Source organism: Tubulanus polymorphus, chromosome 9 (assembly GCF_964204645.1).
Source record: "Tubulanus polymorphus chromosome 9, tnTubPoly1.2, whole genome shotgun sequence".
Taxonomy (NCBI): domain Eukaryota; kingdom Metazoa; phylum Nemertea; class Palaeonemertea; order Tubulaniformes; family Tubulanidae; genus Tubulanus; species Tubulanus polymorphus.
The window spans coordinates 5,902,175-5,919,987 of NC_134033.1; the positions used below are offsets into that span (position 1 = coordinate 5,902,175).

At 38.1% G+C, this 17,813-nt stretch overlaps 1 protein-coding gene and 1 long non-coding RNA gene across 2 annotated transcripts; both read left to right on the plus strand.

The window, feature by feature from the left end:
• The first annotated feature begins 271 nt into the window (after positions 1-271).
• LOC141911113 (uncharacterized) lies at positions 272-827 on the plus strand. The gene is made up of 3 exons (XR_012619975.1): positions 272-378; positions 458-522; positions 612-827. It is a non-coding gene; the product is annotated as an uncharacterized LOC141911113 (long non-coding RNA).
• A 10,244-nt stretch (positions 828-11,071) lies between these two features.
• LOC141911240 (uncharacterized) lies at positions 11,072-17,813 on the plus strand. Its single transcript, XM_074802226.1, has 8 exons — positions 11,072-12,156; positions 12,695-13,728; positions 14,052-14,219; positions 14,532-14,667; positions 14,740-14,849; positions 15,194-15,349; positions 15,432-15,669; positions 15,850-17,813. The coding sequence occupies exons 1-8, from the start codon at positions 11,428-11,430 to the stop codon at positions 16,213-16,215; spliced, it is 2,937 nt and encodes a 978-aa protein (XP_074658327.1). The 5' UTR covers positions 11,072-11,427; the 3' UTR covers positions 16,216-17,813.

The following is a 17,813-nucleotide window of genomic DNA, read 5'->3' on the forward strand; positions in this document are numbered from 1 at the left end:
CTAATGCATCTATAATTCTGTTCAATGATACGATTATACGCATCACTCATGATCTTTGATAAAACATACTATCTCTTGCATATATGTAAGATACACAACGCACATTCCAGCTTCGTTCCGGATTGGAGCTTTTAAACCTGCAATGACTATGATGTCAAAATATTCCAGCTGCGTCAAATCTCGGTGGATAAATCCTACCAGTCTTTTATTGTTTTTAGGGCGTTAAACAGAGTATTTTCAATAATTTCAAAATTTACGAGCTGCATTTAATCTCGGTTGACAAATCCTACCAGGCTTTATTGTTTTCGAGGCGATAAATGCAGAATTTTCACTGGTGAAATCCCAACAGACAGAGACGGACACATCAATAACATTCAGGTAAGTACGTTTCAGTAAACATATTTCAAAGCATCCTCGATCGACAAATGATTATACGATAAACAACATCTATATTCAGAATGTTTGCCAAGACTTTGATCGTTGCTTTAGCCATATTCATGGTCATCGGAGCTGCCACCGCAGGTAACACATCAATTTCCACTGCAATGTTCCCTTTATCTTTGAGATTTTATTTTTATTTACTAATACATAACCCTTATTCGAACCAACAGATTATGAAGTACATATTGCCAAGAGAGGCGTACCATGCTTCTGCCCAGGTAGATTCGGGTTTGGCCAGGGAACCTACTGGCTTATTGGTGGACCTAGCAGCAACTGTTGCAGCTATGGCATCGGAAAATGCTGCAGAAACTAAATACATTTCATGAATATGTATTGTATTAACAATTAAAAGAATGTGACTAAAATCATTATTCTAATTGATGATATTTCTTCTTATTTGCGTTATTATTTGCTCATACACTTTTTATATTGTTATTTCCATGCTTTTTCGAACATTTTCCTTGGCACATTTATCTTAAAAAGGTTACGGTTAATTCTTCCGTCGATTCAGCTATATGTTAAGGATGTGTTCATTTCTTTATTGGACATTTTGAATGGCCCGAAAAGGGGAATTTAAAGTTTTCAAATTGTGGAGGTGCAAAGGTTGCTGAGAAAGAATGCATGATTTCGGCGTGATGTCAGCAGGGAAATTGAAACCAACCACCTGAAATTTGTACTGTAAATAGTGGAACTTTTCAGAACCGCTCGAACGTGACAGCGCCATGAGGCCGCGATCGAAGCATGTTAGAATACCCGCAACATTGGAGTATACGCCATCAGTTATCGCCAGTCAGAACATGTAGATGACTCCTGGTTTGTCCCATTGCTTGACGTGATTGATGAATACAACGACAATAAAAATGTTGCCAAAACTTTCGCCTTAAAGAATCGGCAAATATACGTGAGGCCACACAAAGAAATACCCTAGTTTCTCATCAGATTTTTTTTCTGGTAAGTGACAAGGGCGGCCTAATTTTATTTTATTGCTTTTTTTATTTGTCTATTTTTATTGCTAAACTTGAGACTTATAGAACGGACACGGGAGGGATTTATTTTTTTAAAATGCCAAACAAATACCAGTAATGCAAGTAGAACATATGTAAAATAAACTTTATTTAGAATTAAGTAGCTCCCCTAAACCTATAAAAATCAAACTATATCAACTTAATTAGTCGAAACTGAGGCAATAATTTTCGCTATTTTCACGCTTCCTCGAAATCTAGTAATAGGAAACGAACCTGCTGGCGCTGATTTTGTCACTATAAATGTTGATTACATATGTACGTCGAGGATGAGCATATAAACGCCAGCAGAAAAACATACCACCGTCGTACAATATACAGTGATGCGGGCGAGCGGGTTTTAATTTTTATTTTTAAAAAGAAGATTGATGCTTTGTCGATGCGGGCGAGCGCATTTGTCTTTGAAGTCTTTATTAGGGACTTTTTCATGACGCGGGCGGCATTTGACTTTATTTAGAAGCTAGGATATTTCTTTGTATGGTCTAACCGTGAAAAAATCAACCGAACTTGGCGTACATTGACTCGACCAGTAAACTTCGGTCGTACCGCTATTGTCGAATTCATCATATCCGATGGATTATTTGCAGATTTGGGTAAAGAATTGTCCGATTGAGAAATGAACGTAAACATGGATGTTTACAATGTTTACAGACCAAGCTTTGTTTTATAAGTCACTTTGGTTGGGATCACTAATTTATGTGTAGAATATTGTGTAAAAATTATTTACTGGTTTATATATATATATATATATATATATATATATATATATATATATAAACCAGTAAATAATTTTTACACAATATTCTACACATAAATAAGTGATATATATATATATATATATATATATATATATATATATATATATATATATATATATATATATATATATATATATATATATATATATATATATATATATATATATATATAAACCAGTTGCATATTTCATATTCGTGAATATATCATATTTGAAAATAATTTTTACACAATATTCTATTTTGACAGCATTTGCTCTTTATTGAAGCCTTGGTTTGTTGTAAAATACGCTGCAGAGGACCAATGCAATATATGATCTTTGAATTTTCTTTGTCAGGATGTGTACTGATACTACTGCTTGTATTTCAAAGTGCACCGGAGGGTCTCTATATGCACTATGTGCACAGAAATGTCAAACTGTTCCTACGTAACTTTTAACTGAATTTGACAAATGTTCGGTAGAGGAATTATGAATTAATAAATGTTATTGCAAATTTAGACAATTCATAACAGTTGTTTGCGTACATGTTGACTAGGAACTATTAGATCTCGGAAATTAAACCCCGCATTTGCTGCTGTGAAATTCCATAGCAATTGCTACGTCGTCATTTTTACTAATACGACTTCGTTTAGAAATGGACATAAGAAAAAATACCATATTGAAATGCCATCTACTATGGTACATCTCGCAAGCACTAACCGTTATGTGGAATATTTGTTTCTCCTCATTAGTGATCCAATATACTACTACGCTACGAATTGGCGACCGTTGAAGTAATGACATCTTTTCGGAATGAGCGTGGGTAATATTTAGGGTTTTCTGTTACATCACAGAAAACCCTATTGAGATTCGCGTGTTTCTTATTATTATTATTTTATGTCACACTATTTTCACTAAAAGAACTAAGGCTTTGTTACCTTGCCGCTGTTGTCGATACAATCCGTATGATATCGTTCAGCCCACTAAGATCTACAAATACTCCGCGTGTTTTTTCACGAATCATCGTTACAACAGCACTGTCGGGCCGTAAACATCGAAAATTTTGCCCCATTCAGTGGGGCGACATGTTTTTCGAGTCGTCATCCCGAAATCAACCCGCAGCCGATTGTCACTTCGATTATCAATTCAAGTATAAATGAACTAATTCATTGCTGCAGACTTCACATTCAGCCGCGGTCTTCAAACAGTGATTTTTACAATAGCCCATTTTCCTCATCAAATCATATTACCGATACACTGGAAATTTACTACTTTAGATTCTAATAGCAATGTCGAGCCGTAAACATCGACGAATCGACGTGTGTTACTACATCGTCGTTCCGGGGATCAGCCGCGAGTTTCTCCTCATCATGAGAATCAAATCGAGTACAAATTAATTTATTACTACCAGTGATTTGGCTGTGGGTTTCAAGGAGTTAGTTTAACAATACCTATTTTTCTTTACCGAATTAACCGTGTATTTACTAAGATAAATCTTTAGTGTACCGGGGAATCGTAGGCCTAAACTAAACACGCCGAAGAGATATAGCGGAGAAAAGCTGTTATGTCGACGAGGTATCAAAATAAAAGAATATATTACTTTATTCGGCCGCGTGCTTCAATACTCTATATTTCCTACAGTACATACCGATCATTGTCAAATGCGCAAGGTTTTTACTAAATACAAGTATATAACAAACTCCTATCCGTATGCTGGACTCACACTTGACATTCGGAGTAAGCGTTGGCTGTGGAGGAAAGGAGATCGTTCGCTGCATCGCTTGAAGATTTTATCGAGTTTTACGCGACCTTAAGGCTTAGGCCTACCGGAACTGACCTTTACTGTCTCAAACAAACACAGTATAATTGTTGCTGTTATTAACGGACTCATTGGATTGAACTTCAAAACAAAATTTACGATATTTAGGAGGGTTGTTATTCAATAGGCCTACGACCAATCTGTCCGGATGTTAGGCCTACGCATATACATAGGCCCACATAGGCTAGTAGCCTCTACTAGGTTAAAGCTAAGTTCACTGTAAAGGAGGAATCAGATTTATTAAAATGCATGTTAATAAGTGATTAACTGGTTCTGACTTGCAACGATCAATCACAATTATCAATTTTATTGGCAAAAATGAAGAGTTTTTTTTTGAAAATTTCGTCTGAGCAGACAGCTTTATAAGCCAGACTTTTCATTTGAGTTTTTTCATCATAAATGAAACAGGTATTTCATTAATTACTAATGACTTATGCCAGACGTTGGTCGGCTTTGCGACGGCTTGTGACTGCGACGCCATTCACTGCGACCTCCAGCTACGATTGTGTCACAACGACTCATCGACCTACGCTCCCTTGTGACGGGTTGCGACTGTCAGCAACGCCAGTCACAAGGAGTCGCACGTGTTCTACTTTCTGCGACGCGACACGGCTGTCACAACCGACCTACGCGCTCTTGCGACTGGCAGAAACTAATCGCACAAAGTCGCTGACAATCGTATCGCAACCGACTTGCAGCGAAACTTGCGATGCAACGCGAGGATCGCATCGCGTCGCAAGGCCGATCTACGTCCGGCTTTAAGTTACTGCGGAGCCCCAGAAATATCTTTTTTTTCGTTCATAAGACCTTTCGCTTGAAAATCCTTTCATCGGAACAAAATTTATTTCGTTCGAATCAATAATATTCTGTTCGATTGAACCAATATGAAAAAATCGTTAGAACAAAGTTGAACAAACTTTTTTTGTCCAAACGAAAGGTTTTCCGTTCGAACAATCATTCGATGGAACAGAATCGTTTCAATTTGAACAGAATTTTCGTTCGAATAAGTATATTGTAAAAAGTTTTTTCTCCGAACCAAAAGTTTTAAGTATTTCGTTTAATCGAACAGAATTGTTTTCATTCAAACATTTGTTCCAAAAAAGTTGTTTTCGCTCAACCAAATTTCTTTGCCGGGACAAAAAGTTCTTCATTTCAACAATAACATAGCTTTTTATTCGAACACATTTTTGTCAGAATGAAGAAAAGTTTTGGTTCAAACAAAAAGCGTATTGTTCGATCAAACAGAATTGTTTTCATTCGAATAAGATTTCCTTGTCGGAGCTTTAAGATTTTTGGTCGAACGGCGTGTTAAGGTCGTTTTGGAAATTTACTCGGTCTGGTATATTCAGGATTACTGTGTATGTCAGGACATTAAACAGAAGACGACTTAGGATACTACTTTGCGTGAATCCACTAGTTAGACCGACTTATTCCAAGATCCCGTTGATTTCGGCTACAAGTTTTCGTTCAGAGATAACTGCTGAGCCATTTGAGCGACCTATCATTGATACCGTTTTCTAATAGCCTGTTTAGTAATGGCTGATGTTGAACCTTATCAAATACTTTGTCGAAATCCACCGTTGAACAGGATTCAAGACTGTGCAGAAAACCCGTTATCGCTGCTATGCAGCTATATTTTCAATTGTAATTATTGATTCGGGAGTAATATACAGGGTACTGTAAGCGTCTGGGTGTTCTTACGACAGCCTGGCTGAGGAACTAGCATAGCATGCAATCCTGCGGTACATGATTCCATCCACCAGGTACAACAAGGCAGTTAAACCTCATGCGTACAATCTGTGCATTGTTTCCCGGAACGAGATGTGATTATCATTTTAATAAAGAATTTTACATATTCTTACGTCTTTATATACAGAATGATGAGCATATAGTGAGAACTAGGTACCAGACAGATTACAGACATGACAACTTATAAAGTAACATCTGCAGATGTTACTTTGTAATCATTTTAACTATTTTGTACGTAAAAGGCTTAATTTTATCCGTTCACCACGTTTGAGTGTGGCTATTCATCTAAATTTGGGTCAAGATTTTTCGAAATGCAGCTACAACTTTCAGCCTTTTTCAATGGAAAGGTAATTTAAAATTTTCTCAAAATGGTACCCAGGTACCCGTGCACTTCGTATTTAATTTCTATCTTTTTTTATGCTCCAGATCAAGGTCGCAGGAAGCCATTTTATAAATATAATTTCCGGGCTCTTACTCATAAACGGTAGATAACTTACTGAAATTCTATAGATAGGTTATCCTAGGGACTGTAGGTAACTGATTTGATTTCGGGTCCTGTAGGTCAAAGGTTAAGGTCGTAGGAAGCCATTTTGTGAATTTCATTTCCAGGCTCCATAAACGGTCTAAGATAACTCGCTGAAATTCTATGGATGGATTATCCTAGGGACCGTGGGTAACTGATTAGATATCGGGTCCTGTTGGTCAAAGGTCAAGGTTACTAGAAGCTGTTATGTATTTTTCATTTCCGGGCTCTATCTCATAGACGGTTTAAGATAATTAAGTGACATTTTTTGGATTGGTTATCCTAGAGACCGCGAGTAACTGATTACATTTTGGGTCCTGTAGGGCAAAGGTCAAGGTCACCGGAAGCTGTTTTGTATTTTTCTTTTCCGGGCTCTTATTCATAAATGGTATAAGATAACTTTGTGAAATTTTATGGATAGGTTACCCTAGAGACCGTGAGTGACTGATTACATTTTGCGCCCTGTAAGTCAAAGGTCAAGGTCACCAGAAGCCGTTTCTAGTTCTAGTTCTACGAGAAAGTACCCCCTTTCATGGTAAAAAGTACACGTTTTCTTAAACTGCCGCTCAAAAAGCACGGCACGGGATAGGTTTTGGATTTCATTAGATTTGTGCTTAGATATTAGATGACTAAGATATATTTTCCCTTTATCATTTGTAATCTAAAACCAATGTGATATTGGACGTATGAATCCAAAAATGTATGAAACATAACTGGTACTAATTACACACAGAACCATCGAATTCCACCGATTCCACATATTCAAATTTAAAAGAAAATCTAATTTAATTCTAACATCAGGTCTGGTATTTACGCCCCACTAACACGATCCACACCAGATGTCCCCGCCGCCTCTGTAGACGTTCAACTGAATTCAGTCAATTGTACTCGCAAAAAAGCGTGGCATTAAGATTTCAGATATGTGATTATTATCCGCCTTAAAAAACTTATTAACAAGAAGAACACTTAATTGTTGTTGCTGATTCGGGCCACGTAAAAAAGAAAATATCCCACACGCTCTCCGCCAAGTTTTTTTACATATTACATTTTTTCGTTTAAACGTAACGTAAAACCCAGTTTTTCAATTTTAACGCATGGTTAAAACCAGTGGTCTTTTTCGTTTGTAACACCACGTTAAAACCAACTTTGATGTAGTCGCGATAAAAAGAAAATGACCTCGTTAAAACGAGAAGCTCGTAGAAACTGGTTTTAAAGTAGCGTTAAAACAAAAAGTTTGTTTTAACGTGGCGTTCAAAAACTGGGGGGTTGGGGGTGCTGTTTGTGAAGAGTGGTGTTTGCGGGCCACGTCAATAGTAATTTCGATAATTTGTGACCGCAAAAAAATGCTGGTGTCGAACCTAGTGTAGAATTGGAAAGCGTATGGACAGATATTACTTCGAAAGTAATATAGCAGTTTCATCGTTCATCTGATGTCCTTGTCCCAAACCAGAGTTGGACATAGAACTTATCAAATCGAGGACAAGACGGCTACAATCATAAAAGGTCTAACGCACTTTATTTCCGAATGTGTGAAACGCACAGGTTACAGATACACAGTGAATACGAGCGAGTGGTTAACTGAAAAATACACAATTAAACCCTAAAAATTTGATAAATAATAATTCAAATTACGGAGAAAAAAAACCTCGATAAATACAATAAATGGTTGACATTTAGAAATGTATAATTTTAACTTACAACTCTTTTTAGTTGTAGAGAGCCTATGTCTTTCCTCTATCAGAATACTGTGGCGAATGCCCAGAAGTACTGTTGTACAGAGCAAACGTAAAGGAAAATTAAACCACCCATGAAACAGCTTACCTACACTGCACAATATCAGTTTATATGAATTCAAACCACACAAAACAGCTCGCCAACACTACATAATACCAGATTAATATGAATTCAAACCACACAAAACAGCTTACCAATACTACCTAACAACAACATACTAACATAAAGCACGCAAAATAAAGAACAAAAAAATAATAAACTAAATTCACTGAAACTTAACAGACCTGAAAGAAAAACTGTTGCCAGTGGGCAACAGTCCTATATGGTACTATTTTCTCATCACCCTTGGAGCACGCCTAGATACGATTTGAAGAAAGGGCATTTGCGTCCCTGCTTCTTCCTAAGTCACCTAACCAGTTTCAGTAAATAAATATAATCAGCAATATGGTTGAAACAAATCACGAGAACCTGGAAATCTGAAAATGTGTTATCGTCGGAACATTTTTCAAAGTTCAAAAGTTTTTTTTTTAATGTAATGGAAGCAAGTCGGAAAATAGAAGAAATCAATAATGAAAAAGAAATATTAAATTCTAATAGATCAAAAGATATTGATAGAATACCAATTTATAAATTCAAAATGTTAGCTAAAATATCTGAAAATGATATATCTTCCCAATTCGGTTGTTTAAGATCAAAGCGTTTAGACTTTGGCAGACGAAATGGTCGAAATTGATTAGACAAAGTTTTAGCTGAAAATTGCTTCAACCAACAAAACTCAATCGTTTCCAACTAGAAAGAACAGCTCACCACCGACACACCGACCCTCCCGTATAGCAATTTATCTTCGACCGTTGTTTTTTGTGTAATTAGCATCTCGCATTTCGAATAAAACCCCGCCCCTGTTTTATGATGATCTAAAGTTTTGAAATATATTCAAATATATATATTTTGCACCTCATCATTTTTTCTTCGCGTTTTGACGTTATTGTTTTTAGGTTTGGAATGAGAACGATGTTTACTGGACTTTTAGTGTAGCGATGCATCCGATATTCTGGCGCAGCAGATATTCGAATGAAATTGATTTCTGCTTTCACAAAGTATTTGTAGTCAAAATTGTGGTCGTGGCAGCTCTATTATATGTAATCATCATTTTATATGCTCCTAGCCTGTGGCAGATCGTGCTCAAGACGAACTAAAATAATCCTTTCACGGCCCACATGTAATTAGGTCACTCATAGGTCAATTTTTCAATTTCCGTGTCAGTGTTTGATTGTTTTGGTACAAACCAGTTTATGGCGCGTACGACAAAAGGTCACGTTATAACCTGTTGGCGGATCTGTGGACTCAGTTCTATACGCAAGAACTTTACAATGAAACAGCGGTTAGAATGAATGTTTTTCCTATGCGAGACACGTCAATCCCTCCAAAGCCCAGCTTCCGGGGAAAATGGTGTCTATACCATTGCAACCACTTCCAAAACCGACGGAATAAAATAGATTCCAAACCACTCATATATATTTCAGCCCGTTGCACATATTGATGCTTATTTCATATTCTTTGCACAAGAAATTATAGTAAGATAATAATCATATCGAATTCTTCTCACAGTTTGTGGGCTTCGCTTCTGCTGAGGATGAAACTGAGGATTGTTTAAACAACTAGCCATCAATTCGATAAAGCACATATTCAATCAGGTTTTAATTTTCTAGATCTTTGAAATTTCGTTGTCGCACCCCGTCCACCCTGCGCCAAAGTACAAAGCCCTATACAAGTAATGTTGGTATAATGGAGGCCATTTTCCTGAAAAAAAGTTGAACTAATTATTATTTGTTTTATTTGTCATTGTTTATTTCACTGTTTTCAATGAGGACAACAATATTCAATCTTAAACGTTTTAAGCAACTATTGAAACTGGATCCTGATGGAGCCAGTTGCACAATCAAGACTATCGTAGTTCACTATAGCCAATTTAACAACTTTGAATCAGTCTCAAGATTAAGGACAACCTTTGGACGAACCTTTGTACAGTTGGGCCCCACTTAGCAGGCTATTAGGATTATGTCTAATGTCTTCTAAACCCGACCGCCCACGAAGTCACATTTCTTTCGATTCCCTCGTGAAGAAAGGGCGTTTTGAAATAAAATTGATTTCAAACCCATTTACATAGCGATATCGGTTATACAGATACTTGTTATGTATCTAAATCCGTACCTGTTTTATTCCAATAGAACTCGAAAATCGAGTGACCTTCGGTTCTTAGAATTTGCTCTCAACCGTATCAAGTGCGTATTTCTGTGCGAAGATTGCAGAGTAGAACTTTGTGAAACTGTTTCTGAATGAGGGGCGTATCACCGCGACTGACGTCATTCCTAAAATCAACCTTGCCACTGCTAGACGGGGATCACTGACGACACACGGTAAAATTTGAAGAGCATGGATTTGACAAATATTTCTTCATCGACTACTATGCTCAAACCCGACGTTAAGACCTGTGCCCTCTGCATGCCCTGCACATACATTTAGGAGGAGTTATCTTACGCATTGATGACTGGCATTACGGTTGTGAATTTATTCAAGTTGCTATCGGACCGTATTATATATTTCAACAAATTCGAAACTGGTGCATCATTCTGATCAGTTTAGAAAAACTTATCATAACACTTTTCCCGTTGAGTTCGCGATTGTTCTGGACTCGAAAAGTTGTGAATTTTCTCATACTTGTTATCACATTTTTCGGTGCGCCTTGTTTTTTCCCGCAATAGCGTTACATATCTGTTAATGACATAATCATACGTGAAATAAACGTGAACCCGGAATACAAGATTCTACCATGCATAAGTTCAGCCAATCATCATGAAATTTAATGAAGCTCAATAATAGACTGCAGTTAACCAGGAATATAATCATTGATCGGCGCGTCTGTTTCGAATACCATGAAATAGCAATGACGTTAATCAGTTCTACTGCGCTAATGACCTGTAATGTAGGACGTATATATATACGTGACATGTGATAAACGGGAAAACCACTAAACACTAGAGTGATTTTATCGGGTCATAGTTATCTCTACTTGCATTACATACACGTATATCAAATACGATTATACACGTATTGTATTAGGCACAAGGCAGTGATCAGCGAAAGTGTCGGTTTCAGAGGTAACAGGACCTTGCTGGTATGTAAGAAAGTCGGAATTAACTTGACCAGTTTTAATATACACGAATTGCAATGATCAGAAAAAGTGCCGGTTCAATAAGCGCCAGGCGTACAAGTAAGTTTCGTACAGGGCGTACAGTACCAGTTTCAACCAGTTACTAGTTATTTCGAGATCGGGGACATTCTTGAGTGAGTTGAGACATAAAGTTAGTCTTCACTCAGCGGTACCAGGCACAAAGCAAACGCGATGGCAGACACGGGCGAATCCAAGAATCCAGAACGCATCGATTCATTCGCATGGTCTCGAATAATGGATTCTCTACGCAAGTGCGACACGTCATTAGAATTTCTTTCGGACACGTTAGAAATTTGGAACAAGTTCAAAACTGCGTTGTCTTTAAATCCTAATCATGACAGCGAAACTCTAATTAGTAGTCTGTGCACGACGAGCGAGGAAGCCAATCTGAATCGTTTCAAAAACGCCGCCGAGTCCGGATGCTTCAAACCATCGGTTATATTCGTCGGTGCTTTAAATAGCGGAAAAAGCACTTTAATCAACACGATTTTAGGAACTAAAAATCTGCTGCCGTCGAAGGAGTTGCCCTGTACGGCGCGTATCACCCGATTGAATTACACCAATCTGAAGCCGTTTTATCAGCTAGTATCGTCGAATATCGACGGTACTGAAGAGATCGTCCCCGACACGAGGACCGAGTTGGATAAACTGAAAATCGACCACGCGTACGTCCGACCAGACCTCGGTTCGCCGACCCAGAAAAATGTTAATCGTATTCTGGACGTCTTCATCAATAACGAAGTTCTCAAAACTGGTATACAGATTATCGATACTCCCGGATTATCGGAAAGCGATGGATTGGATAATCTGGTGAAGAGTCTGGTTAGCAAGGCCTCCGGTCACGTGGCTCGCCCTCTTATTGTGTATGTGATAGACGGAGTCAGGCGGATGTCACTACAGGTAGGCGTCGATTATCAATCGAACCCAGTCACAGTCGTGGGGGTTGTGTTCATTGTAGAGTCGAATGAGTGAGAATTCATTCATATGTCGAATTTAACAGAAACCCGTTGAAACGGCTGCTTGGTTTTAATCTATTTTCTTTGAAACAATGCATGCCTTCTAGTAGATAAATGGGTATCTATTGTAGATTATGATTTTATTCATACGAAAAATGAAAAAAAAATATAATAAGATCCCAATCACAAGAACGATGGGGAACGACAACGTAACGATAGGGAAGCAATTACATTACGCGCACTCAACGTGATCGAACCGGGATCGCACGTTGCACCCAACCGATACACTGAAAGTCGATTCAGTTACAGCAACCATTCGGCAATAGTTATAGAGCTCGTCATATATTCGTGCCAATTCAGTTTTAGCCAACGAATGTGGTACCAGATTCAGTGGCCAGACTAATCGAATTCACGATCGGTCACGTTCCCTGTAATAAAACTATACATATGCCGAATAATTTTAGGTCTGTCCTCTATTTTAGGACAGAGAAATGATAAAATGGCTGCTCGACGAGTCGGAAATCAAAGTAAAATTCGTCTTCTCAAAGTGCGATATATCTCGTAAAAACGTAGAAATGGACACACCCGACGGCTATAACGTCGACGAAGAGCGTGGTAAGAAATTCGACTGTCTTAAGAACGACATCGAACTCTTGTATAAACAAATGAAAGACGATTTGATGTATATACCGAACGAAGCTGGCGAGGGAGTCGGCGATGTGAAACTGGACGAATCGAGATGGTGCAGTTGCGTGTCGGCCCTAAACTATAAACGAGCCAAGAGAAAGAAAGGACCTGGTGCTGCGATGGACGAATGGTTTATCCGTCAGTACGACCGCATGGTCAGGAATATAGTCACCATCTTGGTGGAGAATATTTCCGAGCAGATACTGTGCATATACGAGGACGCCATGTCTCCGTTGCATCGATGTTTGAATTTCGTTCGCAACGAAAATTCGATCTTGGCCGAGAATGAACGAGCGAACGTCGAATCGGAAAACGTCGAACAAAATGTCCGTCATAGAATATCGAAAAAATTCGCCATTTTCGACGAGAACTGTTCGACTCTGTTGATTTTGCAAAGCGCGTTCACGACTCTGGTCCGAGTTTGGTCAGCGAAGTATATAACCTCTAGTTCAAACACGTTGAAGTTGATTTTGTCGAAATTGAATCCTCAAATCGTCGAACTAACTAGAACATGGTTTCCGCACAATGAAAACTGCAACAAGGACAAACTAATACTGATGTACCTGTCGATACTAGATACGCTGTTAGGCTACATCAAACGGGAAATGCAACGAATGCTACAGTACAATTTAGTATGTTTAGTTGTTGAAATATGTGAGGAAGGTGGACAGACTACGGCAGATGAATTTGCAGCTAGTTATGGGCTGTTACTGGCGACGTCGCCGCTACAGAAATTCCAACAGAAGTGCGTGGACACAGTTTGGAAAACAACCGAGAAATACTTTCAAAAACTTGTGCGATCTGAACTAATGAAGAACATGTTGGAAAGGTAATTATGATTTTCTTTCTTAAATGAACCATTTTGTTATCTGCTCAGAATGATGACAGGTTTCTATTTACCACGCTTGACTGGTCACCACTAGTTAAATGCATTGCCCAGACAATACTTACAAATTTTGGACTCATACATTGTCGGTCGTTTGCTGCATTGTTCAGAGATATTGATGGCCTAGGGTTGCTGGAGAGCTATCTTTATGGTAACTGTAGTTGGAGCCATACTTTTGGCCATATCAATGCAAAACCTTTGCCTCTCTTGAAAAGATCTCCCCTGTCAATTACAGTCGTTTTTTATCTGAATGAATATTTGAGCAGGGTTCATTCGATAGCTAAGAATCTGGAACAAATGAAAGTGGCAATGCTTGAGGAACTAATTCATATATTTCCGAAACAAATCCTACCTGAGCTCGGTAAACAACTGTGCGACGCGTGTGCACTGGTGCTATCAGAAACTCACGACGAATTCAACGCATGTTTACAAAGGTATTTCTCGAATTCGTCATTGAGAATTCATTGTATTTGTTTTTATTTCATCATCTTTATTTCTAAATGAATTACAATTGAATATTACAAGTATAAATAAACTCGGAGAGTGTTACAATATCTATCATTGCATACAAAATATGATTCTAACACAACAGCAATGACACCTACGTAGAAAAGCCGAAGCTCGAATATTGAAGGCACATTCACAAAGCAAAAAAGAGACAATTCTAACCAGAAAAAAAGACTCAAAAATACAACTGACTTTCGTCGAGGAATCTATATATTTCAACGTTTAACTTTGATTTTAAGGCAGAGGTATTTGAGAAGCGCGTCGGTATGTGGACTATCAACGATATTCTTGGGACAAGTGAATGAAGACCATTTGGTTGAGATGGAGGTTTTTGCACAAGCTAGTATCAACTCGGTCATATTCGGCGATGTAACTGTACGTAACGGCGTCCTTTGTTTCAAAAATCACACGTATACTGGGATTGCATTTGATGTATGTCTATTCCAGTTAGGACCAGTGATCCACGACGAGCCTCGCACCTACAATATCGAACGTGCCAATTCTAAGAACCCTAAATCAATAATGGCATTTGTACTTCAGAAAGATGACGTCACGAGGTAAACAAATATGATTTGCGAACCTTAATATAATATATAGAATTTGTATCAGTCGGGGCCCAATACAAGCCCGAATTCACCAAGAAACCAGTGGTTGTTCTACTTGGCCAGTATCCGCCAATGCTGTGAATCGATTCATAAACAACCCACGTGTTAGATCTAGTAGTTAGACGTCACTATAGTTGTGGGGTTCATCACGGGTCATTACGGCAAAGCGTGTAGTTACCCTAAGTAACATTGGCTACTGCAATCAATAAATAATGTCAGCCCCTAGAAATTAAACTAACCGCCTATTGCAATCTTTGGGTCCCATTAGAGTGCTTATCAGTGTTTGTTGATTTTAGGGCGGCTCCCAGAATTAACTTCTCACTCGATTCCGCTGAGAAGAGCTCACTGCCCCTCACCCAAAACAAAATGGAAAACTTCATGGCACGTACTTCACCCCGGAAACGGAAATTGTCGAATTGGAGGCAGAGAGTTAAAAACCTTCAAAAAACCTGGTAATATATTACTGTATTCGCAAGTAATAAGTTATAGAAAAGCTGAAATTTTTTTTACCTAGAATGTTGTCATGCATTTTAGTAAGATCTGTCCAATAGAACATGGAAATGTGTTGAAGGTATATAACTTCGTGATGCCCAGTTATAGCGAATTGTGGATAGTGGTTGAGCGATGTCAGTGTAACCTTGCGACATACCTCTCAACTCATCACCCGTCACTGCTCACTCGATATACTGTAGCGTTAGGAATTGCTGAGGGTTTTGGCGCCTTGGAGAAAGCGGGAAGTCAATTTCAGGGCTGTTCAGCTGCTGATATTTGGGTAAGTTCAATCAACCCTGCAAGTTTCAACCATCATGATTGATTAGTTTACACTTGTCAACCTTCCCGAATGGAAGCGTCAACTATTATGATTGGTTGGTTCGCAATGTCTGTTAATTGGACGAATTAACGTGGACCATGTCATGTGATATTTAACTGCATTCTTATATTACATCCACAGATTAAAGAGATGTCGTCTAGTGGCGAGATTGAACACGAGGAACATATCAAAATCTGTCGTTTGGGTGAAAAGGAGAAACCAATCGGCAGGACGATGTCGGAATGTGATATTTCATTTAAGAAATCCGGCCAGGGATTACAGCGCTCTAGCTCCACCAGGCGGAGAAGAATGAAACTAGACTATACATCGCAGTTGCTAGGCGACTGTTTTTGCGATCTCCTCGATATCATATTCCCATCAGCTGATTCTCGACTGCCAGCGCCATCTATACCAGCGCATATCGTAGCGATAGTGGGCTCTTTCAGACAATATAAGATAACGTTAGAAGAAGCGTCGATGAAGATTAGAGAAATAAAAGACAAATAACTGTCAAAAACCTTTTATTGATCGAATTTATTTAAGTTTCAAGCCTTATAGGTCGGTGCCATTTTACACAAGACTTTTAATTCGATGAATACCACATATAATGAAAATCCAGGTACGAAGAAAAACGCCTCAATTTCTATGAATCAAAGAGGACTATTTTTAATAAATAATCAGTACAATATGTGAACTTAGTGTTGCAATTTTAGAGGGGTTGGTTAGTGAGGGCACACCTAATCATGACCTAGTAGTAAAGCTATATGAATTTGAATTGGTGAATTTGTATGAGTAAGTTCAATTAAGATTGTCACTGTGGATGGCCATAGATTAATTTTAGCCCAAATTGTACTTTAAATCCAGCAGGGGCATTGCGTTCAGTTTTAATCCGTCGTCCGTCCGTCCGTCCGTGGACGAAATCAAGTTAATTTGGATAAGTATTGAAGATCAAAAGCTCACATCATCCGTTCTATGATAATGGGGGTTTTAAGATCGTTGGCTATTGTATATGTTTACCACAGGGGGTGTTGAATTGGAGTCGTCCGATTGAAAAGCATTATACTATGTGGGCATGGTATCCCAGATGGATCCTAGTTTAAAAGGTAAATGCCACCAAATCCAAAGAATGCTGTTTTGTATAATACATCTTTTACCTTGTCTTACATCTTTTAGTAATGTGTTGAATATTTATTCTAACCCATATCGACTTTAGAATGCTGTAAAAAAACAATTTGAAGTGAGCCCATTTGCAACTAGTATTCTCCACTGCACTGGTGATTGCGAAATCGAAATCGAATAATGACGTCATCATTGGCAAATTCCATGAATTCATCTAAATATAGGATATTTCATTTTGGCACTATACAATATCGGATACGGATCGGATACAATGACAATAAAATCGGAAATAGAAAGGTTGTGATTGATATTAAGAGCTTATAGGCAACGGTTCGGTGTCAACACCAAAATAGTATCGCATTTAGAAATCAAATAAACTTGCTACATCAGTACACTATAACCCTAGTAACCAATATTGATCTACTGGAACATGTTATGAATAGTCATATCAGTAAAGTGGTAAGACTGATTTCGACGAAACGTTGTATGCTTTATAGTAGGGCTCTCTTAACTTTGACACCTTTTTTTAATGGCAAATGCTTACCAAACGTTATTGCCATAGTCATGTATATGTGGATGGTCGTAGGTGTAGGTTCATTTTTGTATGCATATAACGCAATCTTGTCACTTTATAATTAATAACTGTAATATCCGTGTTAATTATATTAACTATGTATGGAGCAATAATGTTTGGACATTTTGAGGCGTGGTGAATTTACCAGATACTGTTAAAATCTCGTCTTAGTGGTTTGTTTACTTCGTCGGATACCGCACTACTTTAAAGAGGAAACATTTTGGTATATCTTGATTATATTCAAATGGTTACAGTTATGACGATGAAGATGATAATAACAATGTTTATACATGAATTTAGTTGGAATCGAGTAAAAACTGAAAAAAACTGATAATGTGTGTTTACGGGGCACTTTGTATTAACCGTATAGCAGCTGTATGACGTCACACGCATAGCAAATAGTTAGCAAAAA

Coding starts and splice junctions, on each gene's coding strand:
- LOC141911240 (XM_074802226.1), top strand. CDS start 11,428: ATGGCAGACACGGGCGAATCCAAGAATCCAGAACGCATCGATTCATTC. Junction 13,729..14,051: donor ATGAAGAACATGTTGGAAAG/GTAATTATGATT, acceptor ATATTTGAGCAG/GGTTCATTCGATAGCTAAGA. Junction 14,668..14,739: donor TCATATTCGGCGATGTAACT/GTACGTAACGGC, acceptor TGTCTATTCCAG/TTAGGACCAGTGATCCACGA.